At 41.6% G+C, this 24,090-nt stretch overlaps 1 protein-coding gene across 1 annotated transcript; it reads left to right on the top strand.

Moving 5' to 3' along the window:
• The first annotated feature begins 462 nt into the window (after positions 1–462).
• Positions 463–23,321, top strand: LOC113877400 (myosin-4). Its single transcript, XM_027517468.1, has 38 exons — positions 463–666; positions 766–909; positions 1,017–1,173; positions 1,931–1,958; positions 4,919–5,033; positions 5,120–5,212; positions 5,343–5,406; positions 6,036–6,134; positions 6,228–6,331; positions 6,484–6,622; positions 6,824–6,942; positions 7,033–7,182; positions 8,433–8,603; positions 9,381–9,687; positions 10,528–10,598; positions 11,173–11,260; positions 11,341–11,458; positions 11,770–11,893; positions 11,983–12,119; positions 12,240–12,495; positions 13,197–13,439; positions 13,754–13,930; positions 14,143–14,288; positions 14,535–14,625; positions 14,717–15,106; positions 15,611–15,737; positions 16,148–16,266; positions 16,393–16,589; positions 17,776–17,959; positions 18,046–18,211; positions 18,313–18,437; positions 18,702–19,010; positions 19,649–19,852; positions 21,104–21,229; positions 21,319–21,489; positions 21,565–21,669; positions 21,774–21,869; positions 23,154–23,321. The coding sequence occupies exons 1-38, from the start codon at positions 463–465 to the stop codon at positions 23,304–23,306; spliced, it is 5,817 nt and encodes a 1,938-aa protein (XP_027373269.1). The 3' UTR covers positions 23,307–23,321.
• Positions 23,322–24,090: the final 769 nt, after the last annotated feature.

Here is a 24,090-nt window from a genome sequence, read left to right as displayed (position 1 = left end):
TGGTAAAGCCATTAGAAATAGTTATTTTCCATTTCTTTTATAATCACAATGTCAAAAAAAAAAAAGGGCAGGGGGTTTGGAAAAGGAAACAACAACAACAAAAAAAAAAAAAAGGAGAAGAAAAAATTCTGAACACATTGGAGAGGTTGCTGGTTGAAATGTCAATTACTCCACATTTGTCAAGGATGGATGGCTAATAACGCAGAGGATAGAATAGAGGCTTAAATATCACAAATACTAAGCTATCAAGATAAGACTTTCAAATCAGCGATCTGCTCTACCAGCACACTGGCATAATACACAGGAGTAAGTCCTCAAGTCAGAGTAAGGAATAAGCACAGCCACTGAAGCATACTGACCAAAAAGCAATGGGACGAGGTCCACCTGTGCCCTGGTTCACCGTCCAGCTCTGTCTCTCCATCTAGGTATTAGCTGCGCTGCTGCCACCAGTAACCTGCAGCCATGAGTTCAGACCAGGAAATGGCTATTTTTGGGGAGGCCGCTCCTTACCTCCGAAAGTCTGAAAAGGAGCGCGTTGAGGCCCAGAATAAGCCTTTTGACGCCAAGACCTCAGTCTTCGTGGTGGACCCTAAGGAGTCCTTCGTGAAAGCGACTGTGCAGAGCAGGGAAGGGGGGAAGGTGACAGCCAAGACCGAAGCTGGGGCGGTGAGTAGAGCATCTGGAGGGGATGCGATGGGGCCCCACTGCCAATTAGGAGAGCCGACATTTCTTTACTGACCTGGCTCCTCTTGTTTGACCTAACAGACAGTAACTGTGAAAGAAGACCAAGTCTTCCCCATGAACCCTCCCAAATATGACAAGATCGAGGACATGGCCATGATGACCCACCTGCACGAGCCCGCTGTGCTGTACAACCTCAAAGAGCGTTATGCAGCCTGGATGATCTACGTGAGTTTGTTCTCATGGACTCTGCTCACACAGGTGGTTAATATTTTGAAAAACAGTATTAATGTCCTCATTAAATAATTATATTCCTTTTTTCCTTTATGGTGCAGACTTACTCAGGCCTCTTCTGTGTCACCGTCAACCCCTACAAGTGGCTGCCGGTGTACAATGCAGAGGTGGTGACGGCCTACCGAGGCAAAAAGCGCCAGGAGGCCCCGCCCCACATCTTCTCCATCTCTGACAACGCCTATCAGTTCATGCTGACTGGTGAGTTGGATGTTTCCACGTGCATCTTTTTAGGAGATGAGACTCTAGGAGAGAGAGACTAACCATAGGAGAAAGAGACTCTACTCATCTCAACACACTCTTTGAGGTGGTCCCCTAAATGCCATTGCCCTTTGCCCAGAACCAACCAAAACATATTCCAGATTATAAGGTGTATCTGGAATTAGAGCGGTCACACTACGAATCTTCTTCCTGGAATGCTGTCTCAGCTAGACCATTCTAAGGCACAATGGCACCTTGGGGAAAGGACTGAGAGATTTCCTCTTCAGAGAGAGCAGAACATCAAAATGAGCCTTTAGTTTTCCCTGAAAATATGACTAAGGCTATGATTACTTCCAAAGCTACCACCTTTACTATACTGACTCCTTCTCCCACACTAAAAATATCTCGAATGCCTTTTTCCCCCATTACTTCTTGTACATACAATAAACATGCTACTAACCTGTCATCTAAATCCACCTGAAAACCCAAGTCCACTTGGTGTGCATTTAGTGTGGAGTATAAAAAGAGAAAGTCTGCTGCATCCTTGCAGTGTTCTGTTTCAGCGGTGGTCTGTAAGCTGATGTGATGAGGGGAACCTCAGGGAGCAGGAAAGAGGGAAGCTGGAAAAGGTGCTGGGCCTGGGGACCACCAAGCCCTCAGGATGCTGAAAAATACTAGCTTCATACCATTTTATTAACTTACCATTTACAAATATATTTAAAAATGGTATTGACTGCCTATAATTTCTCTTTTATAGACCGAGAGAATCAATCAATCCTGATCACGTAAGTAGACTTGATGCTTTGTTTTCATGACTGAAATAGCTGCTGGTTTTAGGAACTCTACTGATTTGGCTTTTTTTTTTTTTATCTTTATTTATTTTACACAACTGTAAAAATTATATATTATACATAGCATGCCTGCTCAGTCCGTGGGATTTCCCAAGCAAGAATACTGGAATGAGTTGCCATTTCTTACTTCAGGGCAAATATTTATTTTCATTAAAAAATTTTAATGCACAAATACATCTTTGTGTATTCAAATTAAACTATTTTTTGTAGTTTCTTCCTTTTCTTTCATGGTTATTAAGTCCTTTCTTATTCCAATGGCTCAATAATAGTTAACTTTGTCATTCATATTTGTTTTTCATAATTTTTTTTTATTTTTTATTTTTTTACTTTACAATATTGTATTGGTTTTGCCATACATCAACATGAATCTGCCACAGGTGTACACATGTTCCCCATCCCGAACCCCCCTCCCATCTCCCTCCCCATACCATCCCTCTGGGTCATCCCAGTGCATCAGTCCCGAGCATCCTATGTCATGCATCGAACCTGATCTGGCGATTCGTTTCACATATGATATTATATATGTTTCAATGCCATTCTCCCAAATCATCCCACCCTCGCCCTCTCCCACAGAGTCCAAAAGACTGTTCTATACATCTGTGTCTCTTTTGCTGTCTCGCATACAGGGTTATCGTTACCATCTTTCTAAATTCCATATATATGTGTTAGTATACTGTATTGGTGTTTTTCTTTCTGGCTTACTTCACTTTGTATACTTCCCTGGTGGCTCAGATGGTAATGCATCTGTCTACGATGAGGGAGACCCGGGTTTGATCCCTGGGTTGGGAAGATCCCTTGGAGAAGGAAATGACAATCCACTCCAGGACTATTGCCTGGAAAATCCCATGGACAGAGGAGCCTGGTAGGCTACAGTCCATGGGGTCACAAAGAAATATGACTGGGCAACTTCCCTTTCACCTTTTACACTTTGTATAATAGGCTCCAGTTTCATCCACCTCATTAGAACTGATTCAAATGTATTCTTTTTAATGGCTGAGTAATACTCCATTGTGTATATGTACCACAGCTTTTCTTATCCATTCATCTGCTGATGGACATCTAGATTGCTTCCATGTCCTGGCTATTATAAACAGTGCTGTGATGAACATTGGGGTACACATGTCTCTTTCAATTCTGGTTTCCTTGGTGTATATGCCCAGCAGTGGGATTGCTGGGTCATAAGGCAGTTCTATTTCCAGTTTTTTAAGGAATCTCCACACTGTTCTCCATAGTGTCTGTGCTAGTTTGCATTCCCACCAACAGTGTAAGAGGGTTCCCTTTTCTCCACACCCTCTCCAGCATTTATTGTTTGTAGACTTTTGGATAGAAGCCATTCTGACTGGCATGAAATGGTACCTCATAGTGGTTTTGATTTGCATTTCTCTGATAATGAGTAATGTTGAGCATCTTTTCATGTGTTTGTTAGCCATCTGTATGTTTTCTTTGGAGAAATGTCTGTTTAGTTCTTTGGCCCATTTTTTGATTGGGTCGTTTATTTTTCTGGAATTGAACTGCAGGAGTTGCTTGTACATTTTTGAGATTAATTCTTTGTCAGTTGCTTCATTTGCTATTATTTTCTCCCATTCTGAAGGCTGCCTTTTCACCTTGCTTATAATTTCCTTTGTTGTACAGAAGCTTTTAATTTTAATTAGGTCCCATTTGTTTATTTTTGCTTTTATTTCCAATATTCTGGGAGGTGGGTCATAGAGGATCCTGCTGTGATTTATGTTGGAGAGTGTTTTGCCTATGTTCTCCTCTAGGAGTTTTACAGTTTCTGGTCTTACATTTAGATCTTTAATCCATTTTGAGTTTATTTTTGTGTGTAGTGTTAGAAAGTGTTCTAGTTTCATTCTTTTACAAGTGGTTGACCCATTTTCCCAGCTGCTGCTGCTGCTGCTGCTAAGTCACTTCAGTCGTGTCCAACTCTGTGTGACCCCATTGACGGCAGCCCACCAGGCTTCCCCGCCCTGGGGATTCTCCAGGCAAGAACACTGGAGTGGGTTGCCATTTCCTTCTCCAATGCATGAAAGTGGAAAGTGAAAAATGAAAGGGAAATCGCTCAGTCGTGTCTGACTCTTCGCGACCCCATGGACTGTAGCCCACCAGGCTCCTCCATCCATGGGATTTGCCAGGCAAGAGTACTGGAATGGGGTCCCATCACCTTCTCCATTTTTCCAGCACCACTTGTTAAAGAGATTGTCTTTTCTCCATTGTATATTCTTGCCTCCTTTGTCAAAGATAAGGTGTCCATAGGTGTGTGGATTTATCTCTGGGCTTTCTATTTTGTTGCATTGATCTATATTTCTGTCTTTGTGCCAATACCATACTGTCTTGATCCTCTACATAGAAAACCCTAAAGACTCCCAGAAAATTACTAGAGCTAATCAATGAATATAGTAAAGTTGCAGGATATAAAATCAACACACAGAAATCCCTTGCCTTCCTATACACTAGTAATGAGAAAACAGAAAGAGAAATTAAGGAAACAATTCCATTCACCATTGCAACGAAAAGAATAAAATACTTAGGAATATATCTACCTGAAGAAACTAAAGACCTATATATAGAAAACTATAAACCACTGGTGAAAGAAATCAAAGAGGACACTAATAGATGGAGAAATATACCATGTTCTTGGATCGGAAGAATCAATATAGTGAAAATGAGTATACTACCCAAAGCAATCTATGGATTCAATGCAATCCCTATCAAGCTACCAACGGTCATTTTTCACAGAGCTAGAACAAAGTATGGAAATACAAAAACCTCGAATAGCCAAAGCAATGTTGAGAAAGAAGAATGGAACTGGAGGAATCAACCTGCCTGATTCAGGCTCTACTACAAAGCCACAGTCATCAAGAGAGTATGATACTGATTTGGTTTTTATCTGACAGCGGAGAATCCGGGGCAGGAAAGACTGTGAACACGAAACGTGTCATCCAGTACTTTGCAACAATTGCAGTCACTGGGGAGAAGAAGAAGGAGGAACCAACTTCAGGCAAAATGCAGGTGGGTCTGGTTGCCAGGTCAGCATGTGGGCTGTCAGGTGAGAAACTCCCAAGCCCCAGATGTGAGCACCACTCTTGCCTTGGCAGGGGACTCTGGAGGATCAGATCATCAGTGCCAACCCCCTGCTGGAGGCTTTTGGCAACGCCAAGACCGTGAGGAATGACAATTCCTCTCGCTTTGTGAGTCTCTGGGTCACAGAAGGGTTTTCTCGGGTCTTAAATGCCCACAAAGGCATCTCTCAGTCATTATTTCAATCTCTTCTTACTCATGAGCTGTTTTGTATGTAACATCATCTTTTTCACTTGCAAGGGTAAATTCATTAGGATCCACTTCGGTACCACAGGGAAACTGGCTTCTGCTGATATTGAAACATGTGAGTAACAGGACCTTCTAAACAGAATCCAGAGTGACAGTGATAGACTGGAGGAACATCTTACAGCTCCTGCTGGGACTAAGAGCCTATGCAACACCAAATAAGCTCTTGGGAAATGCCAGTCTAACCAGAGCCAAAGGTGTGCTTCACCCACTTCAGTCAGGAGCTAACTCTGCTATAGAAACTGCAAGGAATTGTTGGGCTTCTCAGAAGGATTTCAGCCTCACAAGACATTTCAAATTTTTCTAAGTAAAAAGTAAGACTAGGGGTACATTAGTTGGGTTTAGTGTATGAGATTTCTTCCTTAGTGCAAGCTTGATAAATGTTGCTCTTAGTAACTATTATTAAGTGAGCAGAGACACTGAGGAGGAACAGGTTATCAAGAATCAATTGTCAAGGATCCTATGTATGAGAAATGAATATGTCTTCAGACAGACAACTTTAGTTTCCTTCAAGAGGGGTAAGAGTAACCACAGTGGTAAAGACAAAATTACATGGTACCTCATGGGACCATTCAGCTGAAATCACAAGGGACCAATGAAATTTTTAGTTCATGACCCCAAGAACCAAAGTCACTCCCAGAACTTTATCAGTTTTCCCTCTAATCCCATGTCCACTTGCCATTGCAGATCTTCTGGAGAAGTCTAGAGTCACTTTCCAGCTGAAGGCAGAAAGAAGCTACCATATTTTTTATCAGATCATGTCTAACAAGAAGCCAGAGCTAATTGGTATGAAAAAGCTTAAATATGTTAAGTTAAAAGCTAACATCTTTATTAGTCCCTTCTAACATTAAACATATACCCTGAATTCTACGTACCCAGAAATGCTCCTAATCACCACCAACCCATATGACTACGCCTACGTGAGTCAAGGGGAGATCACAGTCCCTAGCATCGATGACCAAGAAGAGTTGATAGCCACAGATGTAAGTTTCACATGCAGTTTTTAAAACGAATTGGTATATATGGGAATGACAGTGACAACCCTGCTGTAGGTGTGGTTCAGGACACAGTACAAACTCTCCTAAGTAATTTAGTGTCTTATGTCCTAATTCTGTCCTCTCATCTCTCCTGGCAGAGTGCCATTGACATCCTGGGCTTCACTTCTGATGAAAGAGTGTCCATCTACAAGCTCACAGGGGCAGTAATGCATTATGGGAACCTAAAATTCAAGCAAAAGCAGCGTGAGGAGCAAGCAGAACCAGATGGCACTGAAGGTACAAAATGAACCCCCAAGTGGGCTGAATGAGAGAAAATAGGCAAGTAAACCGACTCCAAGCTCATGTCTCTTTTACACCTGAGCATCTGATGGACACACAAATCAAACCCTACATAGCAGTGACTCCCTCCTTACTCCGCTCCTAGGTGTTGTGGGGCCACAGTAGGCCATGCTGGATGTCTGAATTGTGTCTCTGCAGTTGCTGACAAGGCTGCCTACCTCCAGAGTCTGAACTCTGCTGATCTGCTCAAAGCCCTCTGCTACCCTAGAGTCAAGGTTGGCAATGAGTTTGTCACCAAAGGCCAGACTGTGCAGCAGGTAAGTGCACAACCTTCATGAATCACACATTTTCCAGGACTTCAGTTCATGTCTTTAATAAGAGCAATAATCATTACTCTGTCCATGAAGGTGTACAATGCAGTGGGCGCTCTGGCCAAAGCCGTCTATGAGAAGATGTTCCTGTGGATGGTCACCCGCATCAACCAGCAGCTGGACACCAAGCAGCCCAGGCAGTACTTCATCGGGGTCTTGGACATCGCTGGCTTTGAGATCTTTGATGTGAGTTAGCAGAAACTTCGCAAGAGAAAAGCTTACCAGTCTTGCTTCAGCAGTCATTACTAGAAAGAGTCTATTTAAAAAAACAACCAGTTAACACCGTAACACCTTAAATTGACACATGAAAGACAATCAAAAAGTCCATGAAAGGGCATCAACTTTGGGTTCAAACTCCACCTCTGTCACTTCCTACCTGTGAACTTGGATAATGGAAATGGTATTGACCCCAAACAGGGTAAATTCAACTAAGACCTGTATAGAAAGCTCATAGCACCCCAGATAATGGATCTACTTCTGTGAATCATTTGCCATTACAAGATTTCTGCATTTAAAGACCTAAGCGCCATCCCCCAGCACATAGTTAGCAGTTTCATAGTTAGCAGAGATGGCTGTGTGGAAGACAAGGACAAATTCAAAGCACAATTCTGAGATTCCTACCTGCCCTCCATGGCCAGTAGATGGGATGGAAATGGCACGGTAAAGAAACTCAAATTCATCTGCCTGAGACAGAATACCTCCCATACAGTTTACCCAAGTATTCTCCCCAACAACAGTGTCTCAGTGTCTGATCCAGAGGTCTCATTTCCACACCTTTCTCTATGAGTGCACTTATGGACACTGGATGAGATTTTCTGGGTTTAGGAACAAAAGCATTTCCAGAAATCCTCAACCCAACATGGGAAGAGAGGAATAATCTTGTTCCAAGCAACAATATGAAGAGTAAATCACATGTTTTCAAATGAGAGCTAAGGACAGTGTAAGCCGGCAACCTTTTTGAGAGTTTTCAATAACAGTTTTTTACTGAGATATAATTCACATCTCATACAGTTCATCTCATTCAGTTAAAGTACTGAATTCAATGGATTCTGATGTATTTACAGACGTGTGCAATAGATTCTAGGACATTTTCATCCACCCAGTGGGCAACCGCTCCCCCCTAAGCAGTTAGTTCCCATTTCCTTCTTACCCCATCCCCTGGAAATCTGCTTTCTGCCTGTATGGATGTGCCTATTCTGGACATTTCATGTAAATGACATCATACACTACATAGAGCTTTGAACCCGCTCAGCCTAGTATTTGCAAGGTTCACCCGTGTCTTAGAACCTCTTTGGCTTCTGTGTATGGGGACATCACTCTGAGTCCGGTTGTGTTTTCATGCAGGAAGCAGTTAGGCTAACTATGTCAGAAGAGTCCTTTCAAAGAGAAGCTGTTATCACAAGAAGAATGTTCACTTGTATTTTCTACTTATTTAGTTCAACAGCCTGGAGCAGCTGTGCATCAACTTCACCAATGAGAAACTGCAACAGTTTTTCAACCACCACATGTTCGTGCTGGAGCAGGAGGAGTACAAGAAGGAAGGCATCGAGTGGGAGTTCATCGACTTCGGGATGGACCTGGCCGCCTGCATCGAGCTCATCGAGAAGGTTCGCCTTCCTTTCTCAGACCACAGGTCACACTGCTGACCTGTATTTAGAGGAAAATCACAAATCTCACTGCACACTCTGGTAAAAGGTTTCTATTGGTAACTAAGACCAGGGAAGGTCCTTTGGCCAACTCTGAGGTAGATGATCTGATGAAAGGAGACTGAGTCTTTCCTAGAGTCCAGAAGTCTACCCTTCCTCAGTCTGATGACAAGTCTGATTCTTAAACCATCTTTCCTTATTAAAGAGCTCTGAGGAGAGCATGATTCACTTATTTCTTTGTCAGTTTTGGAGCCATTCCTGCTGGCATTTGAAGATGGAGTTCCTAGTACTTGAAAGCAGGGGCTCTCAGTTGTGCCAAAGACCCCACAGGTACTGAGTAAACCTGTACATTCCCCTAAGCTCGCTCCTAGAAACATTTTGGGGGAAGGGTGGGGTAGAGCCTCGGAATCTGCATTTTTACCAGGTGTTTCTGACATAACCCATTTGCCAGTCACACTTGGAGAAACATTGCTCCAAGGCTTTGGGGCAAAGACATAAACTCTACCAGAGGTCCTTCCTTTTTCATCTTATCTCCATCATATCCCAGAGCCCAGCACACATCTGGGTATTGATAGACACCCAAGTAATCCTTGCCATTTAACAACTTCTAACCAAAGAAATCAGTTTTCACTAACTGTAAAGAATGATATGATGTATTTACTCAAGTAGGATCAGAATGCTACCCATTACTTCTGCAGGCAGACAATTCAAGTGGCATGTTTCTTTTCATTCTCTCAGCCTATGGGCATCTTCTCCATCCTGGAAGAGGAGTGCATGTTCCCCAAGGCCACAGACACCTCCTTCAAGAACAAGCTTTATGAACAGCATCTTGGAAAGTCCAACAACTTCCAGAAGCCCAAACCTGCCAAGGGCAAGGCTGAGGCCCACTTCTCCCTGGTGCACTACGCAGGCACCGTGGACTACAACATTGCCGGCTGGCTGGACAAGAACAAGGACCCCCTGAATGAGACAGTGGTCGGGCTGTACCAGAAGTCCGCAATGAAGACTCTGGCTTTCCTCTTCGCTGGAGGTCCAAGTGCTGAAGGTTATTTTTAAGATCAATTATATATCCTTAAGAGTCTCAAAACAGAAATACATTGCTTATCAGAGACAGATACAACAAAATCTACCATTGAAAATACTGGCCAATGTGGAGCTAATAGAAAGAGGTATATTTAATAAGCATGGTATCATTCTAAGATCACAGACTTTCAAAGCTACAGTTGACACTATGCATCTTTGTCTATAGCCTCATTTCACCAATGAGGAAACAGAGACTCCAAGAGGTTAAGGGACTTACTCAGGATCATAGAGCTCATTTATACCATTTTAACAATATTGGGTTTTTCAAGGATTCAGCTAAGCTAGAAATGAGGACATCTTTTGCCAGCCCACCAGTGCTTAAGAAATTGAAGTTCGATTCTCCTAAACCCCAAATGCGCAAGTAACAGGACAAAGGTACCGGCAAATAGGAAATAGGACTTCCTTGCAGGTTACCAGAGGTTCACCATCTGGGACCAAGCATGCAACTTTGCCTTCCCTCCTGGAATTGTGTGCACTAAAGAGGCATTACTACTCTGTCTCCTGGGCACTTCCTGCAGGGGACAGACTTGGCCAGTTTGGAGTAGCTGTGTCCCATCCCTTGCCCACATATATTCTTTTCACCTACAAGTTTTTTTGTTTGTTTTTGTTGCTGTTATTCTAAATGCCTATTACATGAACCAACACATATCTTCTAATTCTAAAGTTGAAAGGGGAGAGACATGGAAAGAATAGGAATGACACAAGTGAATGAGTGCAAATTTAAATTCTCAAGGGAATTTTGGCAGCCATGATGTCTGTGGATAATTGTAAATAATTTTAATTTTTCCATTTCATTTTTCAGAGGGTGGCGGTGGAAAGAAAGGTGGCAAGAAGAAGGGTTCTTCTTTCCAGACTGTGTCAGCTCTTTTCAGGGTACAGTATATTCTTGAATTCCAAAGGATTACTTTTGTAAAAAATAATATTAACATAACTTAAAAAATTATTTTAAAGAAATATATGGTGAAACTGAGGTAGTGACATACTAAAAAAAAAAAAAAAAAACTGGAAAATTCCTTAAGGAAAAATTTAGCAAAAAGACCCATGGTGTGTCTCTTCTTCATGTAAACTTTTAGGATAAATTACTCATTTACCCCTTAAGCCCAATATCTAAAAGCCCTGCTAGTAAGCAAATTTCACATGAAATCAAACCCTCTTTGAAGCAGATGTAGTCAGTTACATCTACTTCATATGACTGAAGTCACAATACAAATTTTCTCTGATTGGCAGTGCTTGAGGAAAATAAACTGAAGTTGGCTGATTTTTTGTAATCCATTATTTCCTCTCTATAATCCATACATATGATTTCTCATGGTCATTATGACTTGTTCTTCATTGAGACAGCTCATTAAAAGGTGAAATGGGGACAAATTCACTAAGGATCATCGATAGGAACTCTCTTGTTGATGCAACTAGAAATTATTTTGAAACTTTTAACATGGTTCCACAGGAGAATCTGAATAAGCTGATGACCAACCTGAGGAGCACTCACCCCCACTTTGTACGCTGCATCATCCCCAATGAAACTAAAACTCCTGGTAAGGCACTTCTGATACCCAGACAAGCTCCAGTGTGACTTCTCAGGAGACTGTTATATGGAGAACATGTCTTTTTTTAGGGGCCATGGAGCACGAGCTGGTCCTGCACCAGCTGAGGTGTAATGGCGTGCTGGAGGGCATCCGCATCTGCAGGAAGGGCTTCCCCAGCAGAATCCTGTATGCGGACTTCAAACAGAGGTTTGTGTCTCTTTATTTTTCCCTTTCAGTGTGTTAGCCTATATAAAAATTGCCACAAAGCTCATTTGAAAGACTTTTCCCTGAAAAATGAGCTCCAGCCATTTTAAAGGTGATTGTAAAAGAAAGAAGCCTTGGTTTATATAGTCATTAAGTTTTTCATCCTATCTTCTCAAGTTTTACAAAAGGCATTGATGGTTTTAATGGAATTTTTTTCTCCAAAACTCAAATTAATTTTTTCAACGGTAGCTACCAAGACTTTCATTTTTTTTTCAGTGAAAACCCACATTTTTATATTCTTTTTATTCTGACAGATATAAGGTTCTAAATGCAAGTGCTATCCCAGAGGGTCAGTTCATCAACAGCAAGAAGGCTTCTGAGAAACTTTTAGGGTCTATTGACATTGACCACACCCAGTACAAATTTGGTCACACCAAGGTACCAGCAACCCTAATTTCTATCATAATTCACCCCCTCTGGGCTTTCTTATGAGCAGAAGTAACATATTTAACTTGTTCTTTGGCAAGGTTTTCTTTAAGGCTGGCCTGCTGGGAATTCTAGAGGAGATGCGAGATGAAAAGCTGGCTCAGCTCATCACACGCACTCAGGCCATTTGCAGAGGGTTCCTGATGAGAGTGGAGTTCAGGAAGATGATGGAGAGAAGGTGAGGAAACAAGTACAAGTCTCACTTCTCCACATTTTCATAGCTTAATCCAGTCATTATTTTTGTTGAGAGATGTTAACTTTCCACATTCTTCTTTACTTGCCTCTTTTCTTCCAACAGAGAATCTATCTTCTGCATCCAGTACAATGTCCGTGCTTTCATGAACGTCAAGCACTGGCCCTGGATGAAGCTGTATTTCAAGATCAAGCCCCTCCTCAAGAGTGCAGAGACAGAGAAGGAGATGGCCAACATGAAGGAAGAATTTGAGAAGACCAAAGAAGAGCTGGCTAAGTCAGAGGCAAAAAGGAAAGAACTTGAAGAGAAAATGGTGACTCTGATGCAAGAGAAAAACGACTTACAACTCCAAGTTCAATCTGTGAGTATGAGACATTGCACAGTTCAGCTACATAGCATCCAATCACTGACTGGATATGAGGCTTTTTTAAACTGAAGATTTATAAATAAATGGTTTCCACTGAAACATTTGTTGCAATTGTTTACCATTCAAAAATTCAAAACTCAGACCTAAAGAAGAGTAGACGCAAAGTCACAAATTACGCCCTCTACTTTCAATGCACATTCATGCATAGTTCGGTCATCAGTGAGCAAAGTCACACACATAAAAATCCATAAAAATTCTCCTTTCTTTCTAGAACCTTCCCTTGCATTATAATGTTCTCCTCTTAATAAATGTTTTTGTGCATAAAATGAAAGTTATGTTGCTTTTACCAGGACAGAAAAAAGGCTAAATTAATCCCCCCTCAAATGTGAGAAAACTGATCCCTAGAATGAATAAGTAACTTTTCCAAAGTAGCCAAGGAGCAGATTTTGCCAAAAGGCTAATTTATACTGATTTGACCTTCCACACACGGATATTTGGAAGAAATTCACTATTATATTTATTTAATCAGTAGGTTGCAATTACTAAAATTTTATGCATTTGATTAAGTTGACAAGTTAGTTGGCATATGTGTTGACCATTCTGACTGAGTCATTGAGGTTTGCTCCTTTTAATACATTGTTGTGTATTTGCAGATACAGCTTAAACAAATGATTATGTTTCCTTTCCCCCTCTAGGAAGCAGATGGTTTGGCTGATGCAGAGGAAAGGTGTGACCAGTTGATTAAAACCAAAATCCAACTTGAGGCAAAAATCAAAGAGCTAACTGAGAGAGCAGAGGATGAGGAAGAGATTAATGCTGAGTTGACGGCCAAGAAGAGGAAACTGGAGGACGAATGTTCAGAACTGAAGAAAGACATAGATGACCTTGAGCTGACACTGGCCAAGGTTGAGAAGGAGAAACACGCCACAGAAAATAAGGTACAAATCATGACCCATTTTAAAGTGTTTACAAGTGCGAGCTTGTTACTGATATATTTTAACTGCATATTTAATCGTGAAATTATTGAATATGAAAAGATAATATTGTTATAATTATGTCATCTCTTTAGTCTTCATCATTTTTATCCATTTACCTTGACCTTTATCTCCCATATTTTTCAGCTACATAGGCCTGGGTTAACTTTCAGTTTCCATTTTTCATCTCAGGTTGACATTATTCTAAAATATTACTGTGTTTCTCATCAAGACAACAGAATGTCATTAATATTCCTGTAATTTGTTTAACTCTAAAGGTGAAAAACCTCACAGAAGAGATGGCAGGCCTTGATGAAAACATTGCAAAGCTGACCAAGGAGAAGAAGGCCCTTCAGGAGGCCCACCAGCAGACCCTGGATGACTTGCAGGCAGAAGAGGACAAAGTCAACACCCTGACCAAATCTAAAACCAAGCTAGAACAGCAAGTGGATGATGTAAGTGTGAAAAACAGTGTTTCCTCTTAAGGTGAAACAAACTATTGTGACACGGAACCATCAGTGATGCTCATAAGCCTTTAATTGCTGATTTAGAAATAATAATTAAAGCTTTCCTGCTATTTGCTGTATCTTTTAAAATTCTCCTGTGCCTTTGAAAGGTACGTTTGGTGCTTAAGAACTGAAACAAATAAAATGCATTATAAACTTAGCTTGAAGGATCTCTGGAACAAGAGAAGAAACTTCGCATGGACCTAGAGAGAGCCAAGAGGAAACTAGAGGGTGACCTAAAACTGGCCCAAGAATCCACAATGGATATAGAAAATGATAAGCAGCAACTGGATGAGAAACTTAAAAAGTGAGTATGAGAGAATACATTTGTAAGCTTCTCACTATCTGGATCTCGAAAATATTACTTCATGGCACACAGAAAAAAAAAATTACATCTTTGACTTTTGATTTAATGAAAATGGTACATTTCTGACTTGTAAAACACCCACTTAGCACTTCCTCATCACCAGCCATACAAAAATGTTCACTTACACTAAGAAAAGAAGACTGGCAAGAAGACATAGCGTGAGCTAACATGCTGCTCTCCTAACAGGAAGGAGTTTGAAATGAGCAATCTGCAAAGCAAGATTGAAGATGAACAGGCCCTTGCGATGCAGCTGCAGAAGAAGATCAAGGAGTTACAGGTAAGTCCGTGGTTTCTGTCAGTCTCATCCATCACGACAAAATTACCAATTAGCTTAAAGGAGCTCACAATGAGCTTCTCCTCACCTCCAGGCCCGCATCGAGGAGCTGGAGGAGGAGATCGAGGCTGAGCGGGCCTCCCGCGCCAAAGCAGAGAAGCAGCGCTCAGACCTCTCCCGGGAACTGGAGGAGATCAGCGAGCGGCTGGAAGAAGCAGGCGGGGTCACTTCCGCCCAGATTGAGATGAACAAGAAGCGGGAGGCCGAGTTCCAGAAGATGCGCAGGGACCTGGAGGAGGCCACCCTGCAGCACGAGGCCACGGCGGCCGCTCTTCGCAAGAAGCACGCGGACAGTGTGGCCGAGCTGGGGGAGCAGATTGACAACCTGCAGAGGGTCAAGCAGAAGCTGGAGAAGGAGAAGAGCGAGATGAAGATGGAGATCGACGACCTGGCCAGCAACATGGAGACTGTCTCCAAAGCCAAAGTATGTACTAACCTGTCCCATTTCATCTTATTTTCCATGACTCAAAATGATTGAGTTTCTATATGATCTAATCTAACTGTACAAGCCTTAGATGTTATCTCAAACTTTAAAATTATTATTAATAGACAGTACTATATTGAAGTAAATTATTTTAATCTTCCTATCTCATTCGTAGAAAAATAACTTTAAACTTTGTCATTATTACCACGAAAGAATGAAAATACAGAAAAAAAAAAAACTTATGTAAAAACCATATTCTCCATGATGCAGAATTTAAATGACATTCTAGTTTTCCAAACGACAATAATCTAACTTTTACAATAGTTCATTTATTCATTTAGCCAAAACCAGGTGCCTCTGACTTTGCATCCAAGGCATTATGCAGAGCTTTGCAGTAGATAGGAAGGTAAAGAAAACTCAGCCCCTTTGTGCAAAGAGTTACAGCTCCCCAGACTTACAAAGAGAAGCATGTTATCTTTCCCTGTTTTCTACTTCGCACCGCAGGGAAACCTCGAGAAAATGTGCCGTACACTAGAGGACCAACTGAGTGAAGTGAAAAGTAAGGAAGAGGAGCACCAGCGCCTAATCAATGAACTGTCAGCCCAGAAGGCACATCTACACACAGAGTCAGGTCAGTGAACGAGGAGGGCCTGGAGTGCAGGGTACACCTATCAAAAGGGAATCATTTCTTTGGCCATGTACACCCCTTTATCATTGATATGTTATTCCTCCATCTTTTTACTGTGAGACAGTAGGTTGATTACAGGTTGTAATCAGAAAAAAATTTAATCTCAATGGGCTGAAGAGATTTTTTTTTTTTGCCTCAGCATTACTCAAAACACCCTCCTCAACCTTAAAATACCAAAGAAAACTCCCACACTTTTTGCAGAAAAGAGCAAGAAATAAACTTCTCAACAGCATCGAAGTTCTTGAGTTACTCTCCCTGTCATATGAAATAACAGAGTTCTGGTGTTATTTCATTCATTAAGCTATTCTTCACCTAGACAACAGAACTAAATCACCACATTCTGTCTCTCACAGGTGAATTTTCACGACAGCTAGAAGAGAAAGATGCTCTGGTGTCTCAGCTATCCCGAGGCAAACAAGCATTTACACAACAGATTGAGGAATTAAAGAGGCAGCTAGAAGAGGAGACTAAGGTGAGAATTCTCCAGCTGATACCTTCAGTCACTTGAACTCTGCAGCATGTCACCCTATCCAACTCTACACTGAGACTATCAATGATCAGAACATAAACTTATAGAGCACACTTTCTGTTGGTCCAGGCCAAGAGTGCGCTGGCCCACGCCCTGCAGTCAGCCCGCCACGACTGTGACCTGCTGCGCCAACAGTATGAGGAGGAGCAGGAGGGCAAGGCCGAGCTGCAGAGGGCGCTGTCCAAGGCCAACAGCGAGGTGGCCCAGTGGAGGACCAAGTACGAGACGGACGCCATCCAGCGCACGGAGGAGCTGGAGGAGGCCAAGTATGAGCTCTTAGCAAGGCGGGTGGAAAGAAATAGATGCTTTAAAATAGTGAAGGAAAAATAAAAGAAAGAGACTATTCCATGGAGATAGGGGAAGGATTTCAGCCTATTTATGTAGAGTGGTGGACTCCACCATATTCTCCTTATGTCAGCCCAGAGTATGTCCACTAGAGAACGGGCCAAGACCAGAGCCCTCACCCTATTCTGGTCTGTTACAAAAGCAGCTTAAATTTCTTTCCACCAAAATGAATTAATAACTATCAGCATATCCTTTATGAATTAAGAAGAATTCATTTTCTTTAATATAAGGAGAAACAGAGGCACTGAGACTACCTAGTACATTATTATGAATATTATAATTAACAGCAATCCGTTTATCCTTACCTGGAGTACTATTAGTTCAGAATAAGACTATCATACTTTCCCATCATTTAACTAACAACCAGTACCAATGAACTTACTAATTACACACGCTGTGGAATAAAACTCATGGGAGGTACACATGGAAGGAAAATAACCAATGCATTCTAGTGAAGGAAGTTTTCTAAAGTTTGATTTATCTCAGCAGTTGTCAGAATTAAACAATGAGAGAGTTTGATGAGCTTTTGCAGAGGAAGCATCCTGGTTATGAGTGTGGGCTGAAAGAGAGCAATAAGACTTTGGAGAAATGTAATAAGGGAATAATATTTATTCTCTCAAGGGACCAGACCTAGAAGACTATTGATTAATTGTATGGCATTGACAGTGTCACTCTGGGCCACAGTTTCCTCATTCGTAAAGAAGACAATACTAGAAAATGGCTGAGGATCCTATTCAAAGTTAAAAGTCTTTAATGCCAGGCTTCCTGTTCATGGCTGTCCCTTCTTCCTCACCCTCACACCCTCACATTACTTGCTCCACTAAAGTGCTTACTCAGAATCTCCATACCCCCCCCACCATTACCACCAGCACACACACCAAAATGACCTTGTACATTGTTGAATATCTCCAAGATAAAAAAGAATTCACTAGGGAAAACAGAACTGCAGAAGAGATAAAACAGGTGCTGAGAAGGTGTTTTTAGTAACAACTCATGGGCAAAGGAGCAAAAAGTCTTGGGGAAAATATGCTAGTCAGAAGCTTGATAACTGTTCATGGCGGTAACTCTGACTCTGCTCTTGGTCATTCACACTGACCAACTTCTCAGGAAGAAGCTGGCCCAGCGTCTGCAGGATGCTGAGGAACACGTAGAAGTGGTGAACGCCAAATGCGCCTCCCTTGAAAAGACCAAGCAGAGGCTCCAGAATGAGGTTGAGGACCTCATGCTCGACGTGGAGAGGTCCAATGCTGCCTGCGCGGCTCTCGATAAGAAGCAGAGGAACTTTGACAAGGTGGCTCAGCCTATATAAACTCCACCCACGTTTTATTAATACTTAGTCTCCCTTTCTCCATCAGCTGACAATTGACTGCTTTTCAGGTCCTATCAGAATGGAAACAGAAGTATGAGGAAACTCAGGCTGAGCTTGAGGCCTCCCAGAAGGAGTCCCGCTCTCTTAGCACTGAGCTGTTCAAAGTCAAGAACGCCTATGAGGAGTCCCTGGACCAACTTGAAACCCTAAAGAGAGAAAACAAGAACTTACAGCGTGAGTCTTTGTAGCGTTTCACTTTCAAAAATGGTAGACAGGTATCTTTTCAATTTTTCATCTTTCTCAACTGAACTTTGTGTTTTATTATTAAACTACAGAGGAGATTTCTGACCTGACCGAGCAAATTGCAGAGGGAGGAAAGCATATCCATGAACTGGAGAAAGTAAAGAAACAAATAGAACAGGAGAAGGGTGAACTACAGGCTGCTCTAGAGGAAGCAGAGGTACATGTTTTGTTTGCTCACTTATGCATTATACATAAATTGAAAAATTAATAGCCACTGAGATCTATCATGCTGCAAACTTTCAGGGGATAACTCATGTTATTCAGTAAGAAATATTGAATTGTACTTTAGGAATATAGAACTAAAAGGTTAACTAAGCTGTATTAGAGTTTGTGAGTTTTTATAATGCCTTCTTGAAGAAATCATCATAATGTACCCCCCAAAAGCACTCCTTAGATAATTTAAATGTTTCTTTTTCTAAAGGCATCTCTCGAGCATGAAGAAGGCAAAATCCTTCGCATCCAACTTGAGTTAAATCAGGTGAAATCAGAGATCGACCGGAAAATCGCTGAAAAAGATGAAGAAATTGATCAGCTAAAGAGGAACCATCTCAGAGTTGTGGAGTCAATGCAGAGCACCCTAGATGCTGAGATCAGGAGCAGGAATGATGCCCTGAGGATCAAGAAGAAGATGGAGGGAGACCTCAATGAAATGGAAATCCAGCTGAACCATGCCAACCGCCAAGCTACTGAGGCAATAAAGAATCTTAGAAACACACAAGGAGTACTGAAGGTACATTGGGATAAACAAACGTGGTGTTATACACTCTGGGAGTAATTGTGTGACTCAAATTTTAATATTTCAGGAGGACTATATGCCATAAGTCATCTGAATAGTAAAGTAATTCATTGAAGTTTTGCTGCACACAGTCGAATAACAGCTTAATTCTTAAAAGCCCAGGGCAGAATTTACTTTGTCATCTGAAAAGAAGACAAAGTGATGAGCGGTGACAAGACAGAGGTAGTGATAAATGATTTTAGCTACATACCACTGCACAAATCACTTCACTTACGTGGACTGCATGTGTTTAATGTATAAATAGAAACATAATATGTATATCTCTATTTATTTAACATTGATAAAATAAGACCATTTTATTAGCTCATCTCTAAGGATACTTTCCTAATGCAAAATTGTATAGCTTTATTCATGGCATTGTCTTTAATGACTCAGGATCTAAAATAATATAACATCACGTTCTTGGGTAGAACTGCCACCCAAGCTACAAAGAATTTGTCTTTAAAGAGACTTAAGGATTTTTCCTGTCCAATCACGCACTCAGTTGTCAAGATCAATGTGTGTACGTAACCCTAAAGTTGCATTTGCTTTAACTGGAGCGTGTGTAAGAGCCCTTTGCTCCATCTGCACAGGACACTCAGCTCCACTTGGATGATGCCATCAGGGGCCAGGATGACCTTAAGGAGCAGCTGGCCATGGTTGAGCGCAGAGCCAACCTGATGCAAGCTGAGATTGAAGAGCTGAGGGCATCGCTGGAACAGACAGAGAGGAGCAGGCGAGTGGCAGAGCAAGAGCTTTTGGACGCCAGTGAGCGTGTGCAGCTTCTGCACACACAGGTGAGGTTTGGGACTATGGTTGAGCAAATGCACTCCCTGAAGCTGAAGACCATTGCAGAGGATAAGCTTGTTCAACAGTAAGGAGGAACCTTGGCCAGGGTCCCTCCCAGGAGTTCAGGAAAATGTACAGCAGTAAATATGCACCGGGGTCCAGCAGATTCACAAATACACTTATAGGCTGGCTTAATCATGTTGATTTGAAATAATTTACTGTTCTAGAAACTTCTGTTTAAAAAAAGCACAAAAGACCCTCTATTAATAATCATATTTACAACATCGGTAACCCATCTTATCTTGTAACTCTAAGCTGCAAACAGATAAATCAGATGCAAGAAGGCCACAGTACCTCCAGTCAGCATTTGTTGTTTATACTGGATTTGTGAAATCAGTGGTGGTTATATCCTCACAATGGCTAATAAGCAGCACTTAATATTCATGTAATAAATGTCATGGAAAGACATTCACAATATAATAAGTTTAAAAAGCAATTTAATCATATAGAAAGCATTATCCTTTCTTTTAAAAATACCCAGAAAACATCCAGAAGTGTAAGCAAAGCTTTTATCAACAGTCATCTCTGGGTAGTAAGAATATAGTAATTATTCTTTGTCTCTTTTTTGCTAGTTTATATGTCAACTATTTTTTTTACAATAAGCATATATTATTTATACTTTTTTAAAGTTGCGATATATGGAAATAGCCATTATGAAAAGTTAAAATCACATACTACAAAATAATTTTAAAATCAAGTTAAAATGCATTTTTGTTACTCATCATTAGTATCCTTGAATTGACTGCATATTTCAAATACTGTCAACTTTCTAAAAATGTAAGAGATCCTTGGTTCATTTTTGTACCAATAATGATGCTATTTATCCATATAGAGCCAACAAATGTGAATAAACAACTAAAAATTAATAATCCATTCATCATGAGCCATGTGATGCCACCCGCAGCACTTCACATTTTTTCCTGGGGCAGTGGTCGTGCTTTATACTTACAGCAGCCACTGATAATAGTTGAATATGCTCGGTATCCAAAATTAATTTTCATCTGGAAGAATCTAAAAGAATTTTTATTAATAGATGTAGGTATGTAGAAAGAAGAGAAGTGAAACTTAGAGTCTACCTTTGATTTGGTTTTTATTCTGAATATTTATGATCAATAATTTTATGCCTAGTAAAAATAACAATGTAAATAGGTACAATACAATTAAATGACCTTGTCTTCTTTTTTACTAATCTGAAACAGAACACCAGCCTGATCAACACCAAGAAGAAGCTAGAGACAGACATCACGCAAATCCAGGGAGAGATGGAGGACATTGTCCAGGAAGCTCGCAACGCAGAAGAGAAAGCCAAGAAGGCCATCACTGATGTGAGCAGAGGGCCACCCTGGGTCATCAAGCTAGAATCTTGATGGGCTGTCTCACCTTTCTCAACTAGTTTTGTTTTACTGCTAATTAGGCGGCCATGATGGCTGAGGAGCTGAAGAAGGAGCAGGACACCAGCGCCCACCTGGAGCGGATGAAGAAGAACATGGAGCAGACGGTGAAGGACCTGCAGCACCGTCTGGATGAGGCTGAGCAGCTGGCCCTGAAGGGCGGGAAGAAGCAGATCCAGAAACTAGAAGCCAGGGTGGGGCTCCCAACCCGTTCAACTCCCATGCTGCTAGTTACAGCCAAGTGGCTAACCATCTTTGTACTCTTACAGGTGAGGGAGCTCGAAAATGAGGTTGAAAATGAACAGAAGCGCAATGCTGAGGCTGTCAAAGGTCTTCGGAAACATGAGAGAAGAGTGAAGGAACTCACTTACCAGGTGACGAGCTTTTCCATGTAATTCAGGCCTACTGCTTTCAAGAAAATAAAAATAAATTGTTTTCAAATTATGACACTATCTATTTGCTACCTCTTTCATCGCAGACTGAGGAGGACCGCAAGAATGTTCTCAGGCTGCAGGACTTGGTGGACAAGTTACAAAGCAAAGTCAAGGCCTACAAGAGACAAGCTGAAGAGGCTGTGAGTACCTCTACAGCGAGAGAAAAAGGTTCAGGAGCAGGGCCAGGTTTTGTGGAGACAAAAGGTCAAAGAATTTAAGAGGCTTTTTTTAAAGGCAAAGAACACAGAATTGGGAATATGAAAGTGGGTTTGAAAAATGAATATTTAGAAGGAAAAAAACCATAACACTAATTACCAGAGCCTTGGAGGTTCAGGTTCATTTCTTCTGACGTCTCCTTAAGTACTTTTCCAGACATGGTAGTATAGAAATGTTTCTTGGTTGTAACTCACTTCCCTCCCTATCTAAAACACTCAGCAACAACGAGTACTCGCAGAGGTGTGCAAATGAGGGCTCTGAATCTAAGCCTTATTTAAGTTTATGATGAATCCACCTCAGAACATTTCTTTTTCATTTGGTTGCAGTTCTCTTTCTCATGGGCTTCCCAGGTGGCTCAGTAGTAAAGAAACCGCCTGCCAATGCAGGAGACTCTGGTTCAATCCCTGGGTCAGAAAGATCCCCTGGAAAAGGAAATGGCAACTTACTCCAGTATTCTTGCCTGGGAAATCCCATGGACAGAGGAGCCCGGTGGGCTACAGTCCATGGGGTCACAAAGAGTCGGACACAACTTAGCGACTGAGCACTTAATGCACACTTTCTCATACTATTAATTCTAAAATCCTTCCTTAAGGTTCTCTGCATCCAATACTACCAAGGTACCCTGCTGCTAAGTTGCCTCAGTCGTGTCCAACTCTGTGCGACCCATAGACAGCTGCCCACCAGGCTCTGCTGTCCCTGGGATTCTCTAGGCAAGAACACTGGAGTGGGTTGCCATTTCCTTCTCCAATGCATGAAAGTGAAAAGTGAAAGTGAAGTCACTCAGTCGTGTCCGACTCTTAGCGACCCCATGGACTGCAGCCTACCAGGCTCCTCTGTCCATGGGATTTTCCAAGCAAGAGTACTGGAGTGAGTTGCCATTGCCTTCTCCACCTACTTTTAAGAATTTGTTTTACAGAAACAAGGTTGATTCAAATTCCTGCTACTTTGATCTCCCTGTTGTCACTGTAGCATCTTAAGTTTGCCAAGAAGAGAGTTAAATAAGAGATAATGAACAGGGAGTTATAAGCCCAAACAACACAGAGGCGAATGTGTGGGATGCCCTGTCCCAAACAGGTATATTACCAAAGAACAGAACCTTCTGCTTCTTACTTATTAAGCAAATCCTGTAGCTGCTCCTAGTAAGAAAGGCAGTAAGAATCAGGAAATGTCACATTTTCTTGTTCTCTCAAATGCATTTCTTTTCTCAGGAGGAACAATCCAATGTCAATCTTGCCAAATTCCGCAAACTCCAGCACGAGCTGGAGGAGGCTGAGGAACGGGCTGACATTGCCGAGTCCCAGGTCAACAAGCTGCGGGTGAAGAGCCGGGAGGTTCACACAAAAGTCATAAGTGAAGAGTAATTCATTCTAATGTGAAAGGGTGACCAAAGAAATGCACAAAATGTGAAATTCTTTGTCACTGTCAAATGTAATTTTAATACCAAGGAAATAAATCAGTAGAGAATTTTGCAATCTAAAAATACGTGTGTTTCTTAATTACAAGCTCAACAGTGCTATTAGAACTAAGTCATTTGTTCAACATTTGTTATGCTCCTACTGTGTGCAGTCAGAGACAATGACAAAAAATGAATGCGGTCAGTGAACCAACTTTAATAGAAGGCAAATGAAATGAAGCAAAGGTGTTTAATGGACCCTCAATTCCATTCAACCATTTTTACTGAGTACCAAGAATGTGTCTGTACAGAAATGGGCACCATGGATATGACTACTGTGTCCCTGCTCTTGAACTTCAAGCCAGCAAGTCATGGCAGTTCAGATTCTGGTACAGCATGCATACTCTGCGAGAAGCATGAAAACAAAGTGTGGTAACAACAGAGAATGAGATGCGAACCTGGGGAATCCAGGAAGGAATCTCAGAGGAGACGGAGTTAGCTCCTAAAAGATGAGTAGATAGCTATCATGTGAAAGAGAAAAGGAGATGAGCATTCTAAGAAGAGAAAACAGCATGAGATCTCAGAATAGTTGAAGCAGAGGCTCCATGAGCAAAGAGCATCTGAGAAGGCCAGAGATGGAAGCTGAGATCTGACTGTGAGGGGCACGGCCCCACACGCAGGCCTGAGGAATTAGGACAAGCATCTAACTGGTCGCATTTCATGTGGAGGAGAGTTGATGTAATTCTGGTAGT

This window comes from Bos indicus x Bos taurus, chromosome 19 (genome assembly GCF_003369695.1).
Source record: "Bos indicus x Bos taurus breed Angus x Brahman F1 hybrid chromosome 19, Bos_hybrid_MaternalHap_v2.0, whole genome shotgun sequence".
Classification (NCBI taxonomy): domain Eukaryota; kingdom Metazoa; phylum Chordata; class Mammalia; order Artiodactyla; family Bovidae; genus Bos; species Bos indicus x Bos taurus.
The sequence above is the reverse complement of the archived record's forward strand: the minus strand, read 5'-3'. Positions and strand labels throughout refer to the sequence as shown.

What these genes read in the sequence shown, in the direction of transcription:
- LOC113877400 (XM_027517468.1), top strand. Translation starts at nt 463, where the DNA reads ATGAGTTCAGACCAGGAAATGGCTATTTTTGGGGAGGCCGCTCCTTAC. An exon ending in AGAACCAGATGGCACTGAAG is followed by an intron (nt 6,623 to 6,823) that starts GTACAAAATGAA and finishes GTGTCTCTGCAG; the next exon opens with TTGCTGACAAGGCTGCCTAC. An exon ending in AACACGCCACAGAAAATAAG is followed by an intron (nt 13,440 to 13,753) that starts GTACAAATCATG and finishes TTAACTCTAAAG; the next exon opens with GTGAAAAACCTCACAGAAGA.